Below are 17633 nucleotides of genomic sequence, written 5' to 3' on the forward strand. Positions count from 1 at the left end.
TATTATGTTTATTGTAAAATTGTTTATTTAGTGTAAATTAACCAAAATGCATTACCTCATAAAAGCCTTTACGTAGAGTCCCACATTTTTGCTATTCAAAGTGCTGTGCAAACGTTTTTGATATTCGGTGACAATTTTTTCCTTATCCGGATTATCACCAAGCAATTGCTATATGCGTACGTATGTACAGTTTTAAGCAAAGTTTTTTACGGCAAAGTATTTGTTTTTGTGGTGTATGAGATAGATCAGAGATACGAGTAGGCAATGTGATGAAATATTCCAATCATTGGCGATGGAGAATGTGTGAAAATGATATAAATGTAGAATTTTATGTTTAAAAATTTTGAAACGTACGAGTTTATGTGTACATGTGTGGGTGAGAAGATTTTGACTATAAAAAGGTAATGGTTTCAATAACAAAATAAGGGAACTGGTAGCATATTTTTATATGTATATGTATGTGAGCGCAAATGTGAGATACATTTCAAGAACAATGAAATAGGAAATAATTATTTCTAAGTTCGTGGGAAATTGTAGAATTAAAGTTTTTATACTCAATGCGTCAGCATAGTTTGCACTCTGTTCTTTGAGTTTTGCTGAAACCAAAATCGTGGATACCGAGATAAGGGTCAGAGAACGTAAATTCGCGTTCTCTGTAAGGGTTTATACAGAGTGCCACACATACTCAAAAATATAATATTTTTTTATTGCTTTGTCTGTTTTTTGTTATTACGCCAATATTAAAGCATCGCTGAACGAAATGAGAGTCTTAATGTTGCGAATTCAAGGTGGCATAAAATTAATCAATTAATCGAAAAATGTATAAAATAAAAAATAAATAATTGGCGCATACACTTCTGTTAGGTGTTTGGCCGAGCTCCTCCTCCTATTTGTGGTGTGCGTCTTGATGTTGTTCGACAAATGGAGGGACCTACAGTTTCAAGCCGACTCCGAACGGCAGATATTTTTATGAGGAGCTTTTTCATGGCAGAAATACACTCGGAGGTTTGCCATTGCCTGCCGAGGGGCGACCGCTATTAGAAAAATTTTTTTATTAATTTTGCTTTCACCGAGATTCGAACCAACGACCTCTCTGTGAATCCCGAATGGTAATCACGCACCAACCCATTCGGCTACGGCGGTCGGCGGTATACTTTTTGCAAATAGCTTCGTATGTAAATCATATTTGACAAATGGGAACTAGACAGCTGGAGCATACAAATGGACAAGCAACGGAGCGTGTAAAAGTCAAAATAAAGATTTCCATCACTCAATATAAATTTTTTTTTTAATTTAGAAAAAATTTTATTCAAAATCAAAATTAGATGATTAATTTTCTGCCACTTTTTATTATCCTTTGCAAAAATGGAGAATTCTACTGTTGTCTACCGTCTTCGAACTACAGATGATCTTTAAGGAACATTTCATGGCAGAAAAACACTAGAAGGTTTGTTATTATCTACCTGCCATTAGAAAAAAATGTATATCATTTGATATTTGATGGATCCATACATTCTATATGAAATTGAAGAAAAAAAAAGTCCGATATTTATTTATACTTTTGTTGGGGTGTGGTGAACTCTCTCACTGCGAAAACCTCTAAAAAAGTTGGTGACACTCGCAGCCTGTATCAAAACTTGCGAAGAGCATTCAACTCACAATAAACCAATTGGTATAAAAACAAATCAAACTGGTAAGATTTTTGTTTTGTGAGGTAAATTTACTTTGTGCGCTTGGGTAGATGCCAGAAGAATCCGTTTTCGATTTAAATGTTTTTTGGGAATCGCCAACATTACGGCTTTGTACAAAATTTCGGATGCAATTTAATAAATTTGTATTTATGCATTGAGTACAAAGTCTTCAATTAAGCACAAAATAGAAAATGTTTCAAGAATAAAACTAAATTGGGCGCTATGAAAGCAAGAATTTTAATGAAAGAATTATGAATGAAGTTTTGGAGATTTTATATTTTGTTTCAAATATCATAATTTGGACTGTGAGGGTTCATTAAAATGTGAGTGAACCAAACACACGAAGTTTAACAAATTTTGAATTTAATGGATTGTGAAAGTCATTAATATACATAGGTAAATATGTTTGTATAAGTCATAAGTGAATTTAAAAAAATGAAAGATGTGCCATACAACAATTACTTATACAAGCACGATAATGAATAATCGATAAGTTAGGAATCCAAATGGAAGAAAATAAATTTGTAAAATTGTAAAATGCAAGTTGTGTGGATTCACTCCATATTGCTGTGTGTTAAGCCAAAATTTTTGATAAATACCTGGAACTGAAGCAAAATGTAAAAGAAAATAAATTGCAAAATTTATCAACATTTTCAAACACTACACGAAACATTTTTACAAACAAAACATCATTTTGTAACTGGGTTATAATAGGGTTACAATTCGACTAACAAAATTGAGCGTTGCACTACGCTAAATATAACAAAAAATATATATATGTATTTACAATATATATCATAACTAAATTACAAAGTAAAAGCACGACTACAAGCAACAAAGCTAATCAGGCAAGTGCAAGTACATAGTAAAGCAAATTTGAAACCTTACTTTAGGGGTGTCCTAATTTTTTATTTCTCACTTTTAATTCTTAAAATATTTATTACCTTCCTTAACCCTTTCAAAGGCTAGACAAGAAGTAATATTGAATAACTTTTGTTTCAGCGGCTCGGTTAGTAAAGCTGATTTTACTGGTTAGACGAGAAAACTGCTGTAATTGTCTAAATTCGTGCCAAACTTTACAATATACATAGTCTTTATAAAAGGTGATCAATTTAGAGATATCGGATTTTAAATTGAAATAAAATAACGAAAATTTAAATTGATTGGGCAATCTTTATTACTTTCGTGTAGAACCAGTCATGACACTTATTTTTTTAAAAACTGTAAACACCAATTTTGAATGACTCGCTGGAGGACTTCAGTCGGTATCTCGTCAATAACTTTAGTAATCTTGGCTTCCAATGCTTCAAACGAAGCTGGTTTATCTACAAAGCTTTCAGACTTTACATACCCCCACAAATAAAAGTCCAAAGGTGTGATATCACCCGATCTTGGTGGCCAATCCACTGGTCCGAGACGAGAAATAAATTGCTTACCGAAACGACGACGCAGTAAATCCATTATTTCATGGGCTGTATGGCAAGTAGCGTCGTTTTTTTTGGAACCAAATGTTGTGGAAATCACGGCTTTAATTTCGGGTATCAAAAAGTCGTTTGTCGCCAGTCTCGCCTTTGAAGAAATATGGGCCGATGATTCCCTCAGCCCATAAGGCGTGCCAACGGTCGCTTTCAATGGATGTAATGGCTTCGGGTTGCTTTTGTTGAGGCGTAAGTCTTTCCATGATGAAATGTCAATGAATACTGGAAATGCCAACAATGCAATTCCATCGCTATATCTTTTACCACAATCTACCTACAACTTTAAAATTATTTGTAATTTTGTTATTCGTCATAGACTCGTAGTATCAACTAGAAATTCCAAGTAAAGTATTTCTTTCAACGAAGAGGAAGCAAAACTTTAAAGTCCTCGTCTTTATACCCTGTGATACACATTCAGGCGCATGAGTTTGGCCGATCACAATATCGCGATGGCGTGGGTTTTAGACTCTTTAAGAGAAATATTTTGATCAAGATCTACAGATTTGATTATTAGTGATAGGTTAGGTGAGTGAAGTGGTTGTCCTTCGACGCACCAAGGTTAATTAGAGGTCTCTTGTTATACTACCGGAACTATCCTTAGTCTACTTCTTTAGTCTACGTCTTTAAAAAGCTGGATATACTAGCTAGTTTAAGATTCGCAACATCCGCAATGTTAGGCATGTCTTCCTATTAGACAAAATGTTCCATTGTTCCATGTTCCATTTGGGCCACGCTTGCCTACTGATAGCGCAGGTGTTTAACTGTTTCCAATTGGAATTTGGAATTTATAAGCGATGGTGAGTACCGAACATGATGAAATGATGAGTTAATTATGAGTTATTAATTTTCTTGTGAGAAATAGAAATAGAGAAATATTTACTCCGACAACGAAGCAGCAATAAGAGCCCTCGGGTCAGTAACCGTACATTCGAAACTGGTCAGGGAATGCCTGGCCTCACTTTTAACTGCGTCCGAATTCTTTGACATAAGCCTCATCTGGATTTTTGGTCACAGCGACATTACGGGAAACTGTGAGGCTGATGAGCTGGCCAGACAACGGACATGTTAGGTGGTTTCCCCGCGAAGGGAGAGAATTGGGATCCCCCTGACTACCTGCTAAAAATGTAAGGTCGCGAAATCCTTCTGGCCACGTGTGGATCGGGGGCGCTCGGGCAAGCCTCTGAGGTTGACAAAATATCAGCTCTCGAATCTCGTGGGTTTTCTCACAGGGCCCTATGCGCGAGGAATGTATGCTGTGAGACTTGGAATTACCTCGAGCCCTTTTTGCGTTGGATGTATGGAGGATGAGATAGAATTATCTCAACGCCTTCTTAGCTGCCGTGCTCTGGGGTGTTAAGTTCCAGGCATCTTGGATCTTACTTCTTTGCCACGCCTGCTGGTATAGTTGGCGTTGACAATAAAAATCTGATGAATTTCATCAGCAGTACTAAGCGGTTGACGCAAACTCAGCAGAGTCATCGTTCATAATCCACACACTCTAAACCCATCCTCCTAACCATCCCATCACCACATCTCCCCGTCCTCTCCTTTCATTCCATCGGTTTTCTCTTTCATCTCACCTCCTTCAAAGGGCGAATCCGTTTATCTTCGTCCAAGTGTGCTCATTCCTTGGGCAACCATTCCAACCTAACCTAACAAGGTTAGTTGTGAGCAGGCCCGACGAGAGGGGGGGATCGGGTACTTTTCCCCCGGGCCCGGAGTTTTCAGAGGGGCCCGGACTCGAGGGTAATTCCAAGAAATTTCCTGCTTGAAAAAATATAGTAAATAATACTTCTACCAGAGTTCCGTCACAGACTTTTTTTGGTGTCACCATATCGAATGTTATGGAAAAATCAGAACTTCAGACAGTGTCGGAAGAAATCTCAATTGAGATGTGTCACTTGAAGAGTGTGTACAAGGCGAATTTTACTGGAAATTCGGAATGTTGTATGCCTCCGTTCGATCGACATGTTGAATGCCATCACAGTTAAAAACTTGGATACTCTGTTCCCGAACATCTGCATTGCTTTGCGAATATTCTGCACCCTGCCAGTATCGGTTGCCGGAGCCGAAAGATCGTTCAGCGCTTTATCAAGGATCAAAGACTATCATCGCTCTTGTTCAACTCAGAGTCGAGTAACAGGATTGGCAACTTTGTATTTGGAATCTGAGTTAGCAAGGAAACTCGACTTCGATGATATTATAAGAGCTTTTGCCTCAGCTAAAGCAAGAAAAGCAAAATTCTAAGCATCGAGGCAGTCAATTTCAAATATTTGTAAGGCTCACTAAATGATTAAAAAATTTTAACTTTTTTCAGCTGCGTTTTTTATTTCAGATCTGCTGAAGAGTTTTCTAAAATTCATTTTAATCAATATTTCATAATTAATTCTATCACAAATTTTATCAATGAGTTTTTCAATGTTTAAATGTTATATCACTATAACATAATACGCATTTTGATAAATAAAAAAAAATTGAAGGGGCCCGCATCTCAAGTTTCCCCCGGGGCCCGAATACTCTCTCCACGGCCCTGGTTGTGAGAAATCGACGTTACTCAGTTCATGCCACTCTAGCACCCTCCTCTGCATTGAAATGGCCAAATAAAGTCTTGGACTTGTTGCACCAACGACTTATCATTAGCATTTCATTAAGTTTCCCATAAACCAACAAATTATCACCAACTTGATAAGTGAAAGTGAATGAACTGAGTATTGATAAGTGATAAATCACTGGAAGTCATTTATAAGCACTGTGTAAAAAAAATTGGAAATGCCAAGCAAGCGTATAAACGATAAGTTATGCAAATTATCAAAATTTATTAGCTTTTCGTAAAGTATCAATCTACACAGAAAACAAAATTATTAAAGCTCAACTAAATAAGTTGCCTCTGAGTGGACTTACATATACTCCCTATTAGCAGAAGATAAACTGAGTGATTGTGCCGTCTTCAGGACTTCAGCCATCAGTACAAAAAAAAAAATTGAAAATGAAGTTGCTTATAAAAATGCATATGGCACATTCTTAGCCTTCCCTTTCCATTGATAAACGCTAATCAATTTGGATAAGGACATTACTGGAAAAGTTTTTACTTGCAAAGCAAAAAAATTGTCGGTGCACTGTTTATGAAAGCAACTTATCCAAATTGCTTGTTAAATGTTAATTTTTTTTATAAGTTTGTTTTTGATAAGTGTATAATGCAACAGTTATCAACTTTACGTTTCGAAAAAAATATAAAATATACCTATCCAAAAATTATAAAGTTATGATAGTGATGTATCGTTTGCGTCATAGTGTCCTTGTCTCTTTTGGTGTTATACCTGTTAAGCGTTAGTTTTTATGCGATATAGCTGGTGTTGTGACTAAATTTCTACTCTGATGCGCCTTCATTGAATAGAAGTAAAAAATGTTAAAGGTATTGTTGAGTGGCGAAGGAAAACAGCGATTTGCGTGCAGTATCTTTAAACGTTTACTCAAATGTTTCTGCTAAATCTTCACTTCTCAAATGTTAATTAGAAAATATACAAAATTCAATTTATTGGTTTACTTAAACTTGTGTTTGCGCTTGCAGGGTTGTGAGACCTTCGCCGTCAACGGCCCAGGTGAAGAGAAATCTCTTGAAGTGTGCAAGAGCGCACCGAACTGTAAAAGCAAATGGCGTTTAGCAAAGACAAAGACCTGCCTACAAAAATGATTCACAAATAGTAATTTTGAATTAAGAAAACCCTCTTGCCTTAAGAGGTAGATAAAAGGACACCCCTACTAGATTTATACGAGTAATACATATAACTTTAGTTAATAAATAAATGAATCTACATATATATTATATTTATAGAAAACTAAGCTGTTAATTTAATATGATTTTTTAAGACCATTTGCCAGTTTTTGCACTTAAATGTTTTTTTAAAAAATTCAGAAAAAATTCTTGTAAAAAGAGAATTAGGTGAAAACTGAAAACAATATTAAAAAAGTCTTTTTAAAGTTCATTTAAGAATTTATTTCGTGCTTACACAATTTAATTCATTAAATATATTATAAGAAATAAATTATTAAACGGCGAGAGCAAAATCTACCGAGTCTCAGAGACTTTTCCTGAGACTAATTTAAACGGAAAAATCTCACTCTATTTGCTCTATGCGATTCAAGGAAAATTCATAAAATATTGAAATCGTGTGAAAACAAAACAGTTCGTGTAAAAATATTTTTTCTTTTTAACTCGTATTAAATCAATTACGTGTAAAAAATTTCGTGAAAAAAGAGATTAGGTGTAATTTAATTGCCAAGATTTTCTAACAAAGGTGGTATATTTCACCGTGTGACAGTAAACGTTATCTAGGTAAAATTTTATGTGAACGTGAAACTATGGATTTTAATTAGTAATGCTGCATATTCAGTTTTTAATTTTTTCAGCAATTTGATTTTTTAAAGAACTTTAAAGCTTCAAAGGATATTATTACACCATATTTGTCCTGGAAAAAAGTGTATAAATATTACGTAACATCATGGAGTGTATATAAATATTTAAAACACTTTTTTTATTTAATATTAAATTGATTAGAATGAAAAACAAAATTTTTCAGTAGTTTCACCTGCATTCGAACTTTTACCTGAATAACACAAAACAAAAATAATTGTATCGCATGGTGTTAGAGGATTTTACGTTATGTAGAAGGAGCTGCATGGTTTTATAGCAAAGCATGAAATTGGAAACTTTAACATTAAAGCGTCTTCAAAGTAAAAATGTGTTGTGCTTCATAGACAAACTTGGTTATAGCAACAATCGATGACTGGTTTATGTTGAAAGGATAATAATACTATTTTGATATTATTTATATGCTTTTGCTATACCTCCATAACCTGTTGGATGTCGCATAATATTAATAAATCAATGCATGATTATTATATTTCAATATTCATTACGTTGACCGCAGGCATAGTTTTTGTTTTTATATATTATTTATATTTCATTTGTGAAAAAGAAAAAAGTTAAAAAAAGTTACTTGACCATTATAAACAATGTTTTGTTACTATACAAATTTACACACATTACTAGCACACAATTTAGTTCAGTTCTGATGGCTTTCCTATTTCAAAACCAAAAATACAAAAAAAACCTCACACCAAAACAATTTTTCAAATAATTTAGCGATCAGGTATCTTGAAAACACACACTAAGAAGTGCATTACTCAAAAACAATTACACATACACACACACAGAAATATAAAAATGCATACTAAAGTTGCATTGCATACTTACATGTCCAAATTTATGATACATTAAAAAGCTCTCAGCCGATTGTGCGATGTCATCGCTTTTCCATTGAATAAGCTACGATTTAAAAAAATTATAATATAAAAAAATATAAACTTTACCCGTTATAGATTGCTTCAGTGTACTCAACTATGCACTCACCTTGGTTTTGAATGATTGCAAAACACTGGCTGCGCTTCCGGTGGCATTAATCAACACCAAGCCGAGCACTCGTGACGGATGGGCCAAGCCGAAACGAGCCAAAACATTGGCTCCAGCACCTTCACCCAGACCAATTACATACTTGACGTGTAGAAAATCCAAAACGGTTATTAGATCCTCGCCAAGTGTTTGCAATGAAGGGAATTGGAAGCTTTAAAAAAATATATATTTTGGTGTTAGATTTTTTCGTTATGTGAATGCGAAAGATATTGTGTTTTTTAATATGCATACAAATTCAATTTGTAAATATGTATTAGGGTCCACATTTCAATGTCGTTAGTCGTTTGAACTACCATTGATCTCGTTTTTGCCCGCTACTATTGTTTGTTCTCTCTTCTTAAATATACACATATATTGTATACGGAGCTTCAACTTGGTGATTTGTATATAATTACATAACTAATATTGCATATAAATAAACAGTATACTAAAGCGAGAAGTGAACATCTTGCCCACTATGAATAACATGATGACCCGGAAAAGAGCAGAGAAGTTATAGTCCGGGAGCCAGCGGTCGATTTTGGAGTTCGTTTTTATACCGTTAAATTCTTGACTATACTTGTGATTTAGCTTTCATGAATAACGAAAGTGAACGTCAGCTGGCGCACCCACGGTGGGTGTGATTGTGGGAGGGTACAAAACGTGTCGAAAAAAAATTTCTACCAATTCATTTCATACCGGCTGAAATTTTGTTCATGTATTGTTCACATTTAATATAGTAGAATAAAAAAAATAATCAGCTGCGCGGTAGAGGGGGGGAAGCACGTCAGCTGAACAGGTGAACTTGTAAAAAAAATAGTAAAACTACTTTATACCGATTGAAATTTGTTTACATAATTTTGGACACATATGAAAATATAATAGCGATGGTCAGCTGCGTTTATAGCGGTGGGAAGACCGTCAGCGAAGCATTGAAAATTCCGCGCGCCGCCGAGATGTATGAACGCAATGATACATTCTTGCTGCGGCTGACGGTTTTCCCACCGCTATGAACGCAGCTGACCATCATTATTTTATTTTCATATGTGTCCAAAATTATGTAAAAAAATTTCAATCCGCGTAAAGTAGTTTTACTTTTTAATTTATTTTACAAGTTCGCCTGTTCAGTTAATGTATTTTGCCCCCTCTACGGCGCAGCTGATTATTTTTTCATTCTACTAAGTGTCATCAATCAAAAAAAAAAATTTCAGCCGGTATTAAATGAGTTGTTAAAATTTTTTTTTCGACACGTTTCGCAGCATCACACGCACGTACCCACCGCTACTGGACCAGCTGACGGTTGGTTTAGTCATCCATTGGATGGCGTCTGCCTTCAGTATTAAAATCAGTCGGCATGAAATGGTGAGGTCAAAGTGACCCCTGGCGCCCGGACTATTAACACCATGCCGACTATGAATAACATGAAGTTAATATCTCGTCAACGTGAATAACATGGTAAAGGTGTTAATCGAAGTTTCACTATAGCAGCTCGGCTTATTCGGATGATGTATTTCCACATATGTATATAAGGCGTTTTTCAATAGGTGCGCTTCAATTTTTTTCCGATAGGGAGGGCGAACGATGCAATATTTTTTATTTTTCGCTTGTCATTTGTAAACTTCATTAGCATACATTTAATCATGGAACGCTACACACTTGAGCAACGATTGCAAATCGTGCAAATTTTTTATGAAAATAATCGTGCAAATTTTTTATGAAAATTTAAAAATTTTCCAAAAAATCATCTTCAGTGATGAAGCTCACTTTTGGCTCAATGGCTTTGTGAACAAGCAAAATATGCGTTACTGGGCAGAAAGCAATCCACACGTGATTCATGAGGCACCGTTGCATCCCGAAAAAATCACTGTTTGGTGCGGTTTACATGCCGGCGGCGTAATTGGCCCATATTTTTTCGTTGACGACAACGATCGCCACTTTACTGTGAATGGAAATCGATACCGCGACATGATAAACGATTATTTTTGGCCGCAATTGAATGGTATGGACTTAGACGACATGTGGTTTCAACAGGACGGGTCCACAATCGACACAGCACACGCTACAATTGATTTGTTGAAGAGTAAGTTCGATGAGCGCATTATTTCCAGAAATGGACCGGTCGAATGGCCGCCGCGCTCGTGTGATTTGACGCCTCTAGACTATTTTCTTTGGGGTTATGTGAAGTCATTGGTCTACAGTAACAAGCCGGCGACGATTTGTGAGCTCAGAGCCAATATTGAACGCGAAATTGCTGGAATTTCGGCCGATTTATGCAAAAGAGTGGTCGAAAATTGGGTTCAACGATTGGACTTCGTAAAACGCGCATGCGGTGGTCATGTAAAAGAAATCGAATTTCATACTTAAATGTATATGTTCAAACTCGATAATAAAAAAAAAATTAGTTAAAAAAGTCAAACCGTTTGTGTTTTATTAAAAAAAAAGTTGAAGCGCTCATACTGAAAAACGCTTTATATGCGGCCAGCGTGTACAAAATTTCATTGGTTATGTAGAAGTAAGACGACCCGATATTTATGTTTGAACGATGGTAATTATACCAACTTTTCATAGTGACAAAAGATGCGGCTTTAACAGTAGTACTAGAATCTAGTTTATGGATGCACTTTTGTAGCGATATTCTACACCGAAAATCGTGGGTTGGTTATAAACACTTTGTTGCAACTCTAAGCAAATCATGTTCAAATGGTAAAAAATAGTGTAATGATATAAAATGTGCCAGGTAGCAGTGACATTCGTTTTTAGTATGCAGATTGGTAGTTATATAGCCATTATTATTATTTTTTTATCAAAAATGCAAATAAGGAAATTTCCGAGGCGGATGCATACATATCGATTCTTCCATCAAGGATGAAGAGGAAAAGACAAGAATAACAGATTACCAGTTGTGTTATTCAGCTACAGTATAAATAAAATTGTGAAGCAAACTTTGTTGGTTTGTGTGGTTTGTGTGTTTGTGTTAATTTTTTGACGTATGTATATCACTAACACAGTCTTAGTTTTTTCGTAAGCGAACCGATTCATTACCCTGCTACGTCAGCCCAGCAACTGATTTTACCAAATTCGCTGAGAGTCGGCTAACGGGCTGCCGTTGTTGTTGTTTAGATGACTTTTCGCTTACTCTCACTTTGATAATTAGGTACCAATCAGCTGATGAGTTAGCATAACTGTATGAGTAGATTCGCTTTGGAAGCTTCAAATGTGCGTACATAAAATAGGTTGGCACAATCTGTATCATTACACTATAGCCAAAAAAATTACACTTCTCAGCCAAAATATTATAAATGTATTAAAATTATTTAAATTTACCTATCAGGTAAGGGGTCAGCATTATCAGCATGCCCCGGTACATCGATGTGTATGAAACAGGAACGCTCCTTGATTTCGGTCATGCATGGACTGCTGACAAATTCCTGGAATGAGTTGTCTGGTAACGAAGAAATAAATACACATAAAGATTAGTGATGCATGAATTGAAGGAAAATGTATATTTAAAAAACTTTTCTCAGACACAAGACTCGCAAAGTAAAACGAGAACTGTATATGAATTTCTTTTTCTGTGTGTCATCATTTTTTTATCTCTTCGATTTAGTATCTTTTCTCAATATCTAATGACGTTTCATGGTTCATAAATCATTTCGCATGGACTAATTTGTCATAGACGTTGGCAGTAACCATTTGATAAAATCGCTTATAGTGAAAATATTGATTTTACTCTATTGCTTTAACTCTATTTTTGTGTATGTATGTGTATGTACATGTATACTCGCATTACCTTTATTTGCATCCCATGAATTTACTTGTAATGCTGTATTTCCATTTGTTACTTTATGTATGTTGCCGTTCACATAAATTTACTTAATTTATGATGACGCTTGTTGCTGTGGAAAAAAATTGTAAATGAATTTCAATAACTTACGATTGCATCCCAGATCGTGGACTGTGATAAATACGGCACGTTTCTCTTGTTGCGTCAGGTCACCCTAAAGGAAAATCAAGTGAAAATTTACATATGCAATTATTTCTTTCCGTTTCATCTTTTGTTGCATTTATTATAAGAGGATTCAGCTATTTTGAAATAAGCTATAGCACATAACTTTAAAATGTATATTTTGATTTAAAATGTGGATGTATACCTGCACTGTGACAGTCAGTTCGCCACTTTTGTCCGTGTTGACAAGATATTTCTGTAAGAGATTGAGAAATAAATTAATTTGAAATAAATTTAATATTATTTATTTCATCTTGAGACTGGGTAAGATTTTCATTTCGCAAAAGCAATTACTTATAAGCAAGGAATTTCAAGCATTTAATAGGCATGAGATGACCAGCATGAGATTTGGGATTGATTTGATATTTAAGTGAAATATTTTTGCAAAACAAAAAAGTGATATAAAATTAATAAATACTTATGTACGTATTATGTAAAGAAAATACACTTTTTTAACTTTCTAGGAGTCGCATTGTTAACTTTAAAACCATTTTTATGCTATTATTCTTATATAGGGTATTTTTTTAGCTGCATGAGTATTATCGATATCGATAACTATCTATGGTTTGATAGCTGAGAATGTCTAACAGCGTTTACATTTCACTGTTCAGTAAAGTTTAGAATCGTTTAATAATATGAATCGTTTAACAGTAAAACAACCATTCCAAATTGTGGACATTTACTTTGAAAAAAAAAAAATTAATCTGTTCGTGAAGTTCATGGAGCGAAGTGTTGAAGAAGTCGCCGAAATGTCGATTCGTCGGCTTTCTCAACTTGTTGCCCTTATTGTCCTTCAACTACGTGGAAAATTGTACGTAGGGTCTAGGCTTAGGGGCATGTAAAATACAGTTCGTGAAAGAATTGAAGCCAAATGGTCGTCGTTTGCCTAGTAAATTTGTTGATTGGGCTCATTTGGATTTACCATTCATATTTAGTGGGAAAAGTAGTTAAAAATTGGACTGATCGAAAAGGCCGTGCAACTCGTAGTCGTGGCGGACATATGCCGCATATGATATTCAAAAAATAAATGCCACGAAGTTATCTACCAGATTATAATAAAAAAAATTAATTCTATTCATGCATCCACCTGCGACACAAAGGAGGCATAAAACTATAGACTGTAAGCATCAAAACCCATATCACAGATGGTGGGAGAAGCTGAGCTAAACACGCAAAAAGGTTTTTTGTATATGAATAAAGTGAGTTAACTTTTTGATAACTTAAGAGTAATTTCTTTTTCAAATTAATTTGAATTTTCTTTTTTTATATAATTTATTATATAGCAAAAACCACATAAACCCAAGTTCGCGAACTTGTGCAAAACTTTTAAGCATTCTTACAATTTTCATCAAAATTTTACAATTTGCATTCAAAATTTTTAGAAATTTTTTGTGAAAAAATGATAAGAAATCAATCACCATTTTGAGTCGTTCTAACTTTTTTTTTTATACTAAAATTATTTAATTTGGCATACAATTTTTTAATTCTGATTAAAATGTCTGATGAAAATTTGTTGAATTTTTATATAATACATTTTGTACAAAGCATGGAACTGGGATGAAGATGACATTTGCTATAAAACTTCATCCCATTATATATATAATATACATAACTACATTTTTATAAAAACATGATTTAAATTAAAAATCCTATTAATAAATAGTCGAAGCATGCCAATAGGCTTTGCTTTTACAATATTTTCTATATCTGTATATTTTCAAGTATCTCCCAACGTTTGGCTAATATAGTTATATATGAGGGTCGTTTGAAAAGTCCGTGCAAAAATAAAAACTATTTAATTGTTTGGGCTAAGCCTTTTTTTATTTTTCGATGCAGTCTACTTTTAGGCTTATACACCTTGTCCCATGCCATGTTGATCCCTTCTGTATAATAAAATTGCTCCAAGTCTGAAAAATAGCTATTCGTTTCTCGAACTCGAGATCTTACGTAATTCCCTAAATGCATTTACGTAATACATTTATTTATTATAAAATTTATAAACAAATTATTAAATTGCTATCTATAACCAATTAATCAAAGACGCAGAAAACCCCCGTCTCAAGCACTCCGGCGTATTTTGTCATTAAACAGCCGGGTTGGTGGGATCGGACAATCCAATGCAGCCTGGCTTGCATTTGCGCCTTTATCAAAGGAAAACTGTAAAATATATCGACTTTTCTCTTTGTCGACCTCCATTATTAAGACCCTGTAACTAACAACTGAATGGAATAAACAAACAATAGTGGAAGAATTTTGTTAGTGAGAAATGTCCCCTTGACAACGATCATAAACTTTGAATTGTTCGAGCGATACTTTACAAAATATCGATCACTGCAGCCATCTAACGAGAAAGTAATGGATTTCTTTTTCCCCAAAATAATATTAATCTTCATATTAACTTCGTATTAACTAAAGATAGCTTCTTTTAGAATTTAGGGGGCTCGAAATCGACATGGCGCTATACTCTTATGGACTTTTTTTCTAAAAATTTACTGTACAATACCTATCTGCTGGAAACAATTTCGAAAAAAAAATTGACCCACCCTAATGTACTCATAGTACATATATGTATTTATAAATGTGCGGAATCTAAGTGTCATTTTAAACTCAGCCTTGTTCCAACATCAATTTCTATTGTGTACTGATTTTCCATAATTTCTTTCAGTACTAATTACTTCTTTTGTATTTTCGCCTTTGTTTTTGCTTATAATTACCCCGGCTTCATTCATTACTCGCATTCGTTAGTTGATATCGTGTTTTAGCTCATTCGAACAGCGTGCATTTTATGCTAATGGGTGACCTTTAATGTCCTTTGTGTATAAATGAATATTTCGCACATAGTTTTATGCCGGTATTTATGTAAGAGAAATTTTAATACGTATGTTTTAATGTGCATTTATGTCACAATAAGAAGGATATAAAATCAGTGATTCAAAGAATAATTGCGTGGTGACTCTTTTGCTTGATTTCAGTGGGGAGCTGCATTTTCACCCCACCACAGCACAAACGTAGGCTAATGCAAATGTTATACATAAATACATATCTTTACTATTTACCAGTTGCCGGAACAGCAAATAGGTATATCCCTATTTTTAAAGTTAGATGTTAGTATACCTGTCATTTAAGTGTATTTTATTTGATTATTTTACTTGTCTTATTTTCTTCTTTTCAATTTCTGGTCATTCTATTTCGGGAATCGTCGTTTTTGGCTTTCAATTTTTTTCGAACTGAAAACACACACCCATCTGATTTAGCTTTGCTGAAAATAACTTTTATAGAAGCCATAAACGTGACAGAGTTTGGAAACCATGCTAATATACGTGACTTGGTGTACATTTACTCGTGCAAACCAGGATGCCCATGAGTACTAATGGCGATTGCGTACGTGCAGCGAAACTTTTCAATGAACTAAAATTGTACTTGGGATATGAAAAATAGAAAAGGAAATATGTAGTTATTTATATACATAAAATAGCTTATACTTATAAGTGATACTTGGCTGTGCAAGTTTTATTTATTAGTAGCTGCAACAAAATTAGTAGGGGATACGAGTTCTCTGCGCAAATAAAACTATTCAAACCCAAACTTCTGTCAAGAAACCAAAAACTATGTGCGTATCATTCTCTCTTACGCCCAATCGTAACATATGGTTGTGAAGTGTGGACGATGAAGATGAATGGCGTGAACCAAATAGTAGCATCCGCAAGGAAAATACTTAGAAAAATATATGACCCAATCAGGCTGGAAGATGGCACATATCATATTACATACAACTCTGAACTTGACCAACTCATGCAAAGGTAAAACATATTAAAATACATAAAAGCCCAACGAATACGCCGACTTGGACAAGTAGAAAGAATATCAGAACAAAGAGCACCAAAACGAGCCTTCAAGAATCAATCGCATGGGAAGCCAATTAGGTACAGACCAAAGAAAAGATGGGTAGATGCACTTATCGACGAGTGCAAACGTATGAAATCAAATCAAGAAGTCGCGAAGAAGATAGTTACGGAAGCAGTGGTCCATCCAGGAGTATCATGCTAAGGAGTTCTGATAGAACTACAAGCTCTGCAAAATTCGGTAAAACTTATTCCTATGGATGCATTTAAGAACAATGACTGACATATATACATATATATATATATATTTGGCGCCTTTATTGGGTATTTGGCCAAGCCCTTCCTCCTATTTGTGGGGTACGTTTTGATGTTGTTCTACAAATGGAGGGACCTATAGTTTTAAGCCGACTGCGAACGGCAAATAATTTTTATGAGGTAGCTTTTTCATGACAGAAATACACTCGGAGGTTTGCCATAGCCTGCCGAGAGGCGATCGCTACTAGAAAAAACTGTTTCTATAAATTGGTGTTTGGTGCACGGAGATTCGAGCCTGTGTACTTCCGAATGGTAGCCATGCAGCAATCCATTGGGCTACGGCAGCCGAAACTGATATTACAAACTTTAATTTTAGTCAACTAAAAACGTGTGAATACAAAAAATTATTACTCATACGCTGTGTTGATCAACAAAAAAATTCTTAATACGCTTTTACAGCCAGAGACTTTTAATATGAAGTAATCCATGTCTTAAAAAAGCCTGAAAATAACACAGTTATATATGTATTTTTTCGAATGAGCTGAAATCTAATTGCTGAACCCTAATCTGGCATAAAGGGAACAATGAGCTGTATGACCTCTGGTTTTGAAACTGTTTGAAGCGGTATCAGCTGGAGGTAGCGGAGGAAAAAGAAAATCTCCCCTGCGTTGAAAAGATCAGGCGGAGAAGAACTTGGCTTTATTTGGTGCGTCAAACTAGCGCCGGTTAGCATGAGAAAAAAAATGACTCGGCCAAAATCGCGTAAGCGGCTACCGTGCCAATAAAGAAGCAGAAAAATATGGGGCAAAATATCATTTTTGTAAGGAAGTGCTAGGTTCGGGCAACACTGAATTTTATATACCCGCGCACATTTTCGTAAAATTTAATTTGGACTGGGAACAAACTCATAGA

General features: G+C 34.9%; 1 protein-coding gene across 5 annotated transcripts in view; it reads right to left on the reverse strand.

Annotated features, from left to right (window-relative positions):
- LOC129244149 (uncharacterized protein ZK1073.1) overlaps positions 1-17633 on the reverse strand; it is a 75856-nt gene that overhangs the window by 3433 nt on the left and 54790 nt on the right. For 3 of the 5 annotated variants that reach the window (XM_054881777.1, XM_054881773.1, XM_054881766.1), the window contains 6 exons: positions 12770-12820; positions 12553-12616; positions 11943-12060; positions 8580-8790; positions 8424-8495; positions 56-168 (listed from right to left, as the gene is read on the reverse strand). In XM_054881777.1, coding sequence (XP_054737752.1) covers positions 56-168; positions 8424-8495; positions 8580-8790; positions 11943-12060; positions 12553-12616; positions 12770-12820 — 629 coding nt within the window. Of the gene's footprint in view, positions 1-55; positions 169-2072; positions 2297-8423; positions 8496-8579; positions 8791-11942; positions 12061-12552; positions 12617-12769; positions 12821-17633 lie in introns of those variants that run through there. The other 2 variants (XM_054881788.1, XM_054881783.1) reach the window with 2 other exon arrangements.

This window comes from Anastrepha obliqua, chromosome 1 (genome assembly GCF_027943255.1).
Source record: "Anastrepha obliqua isolate idAnaObli1 chromosome 1, idAnaObli1_1.0, whole genome shotgun sequence".
Lineage (NCBI taxonomy): Eukaryota > Metazoa > Arthropoda > Insecta > Diptera > Tephritidae > Anastrepha > Anastrepha obliqua.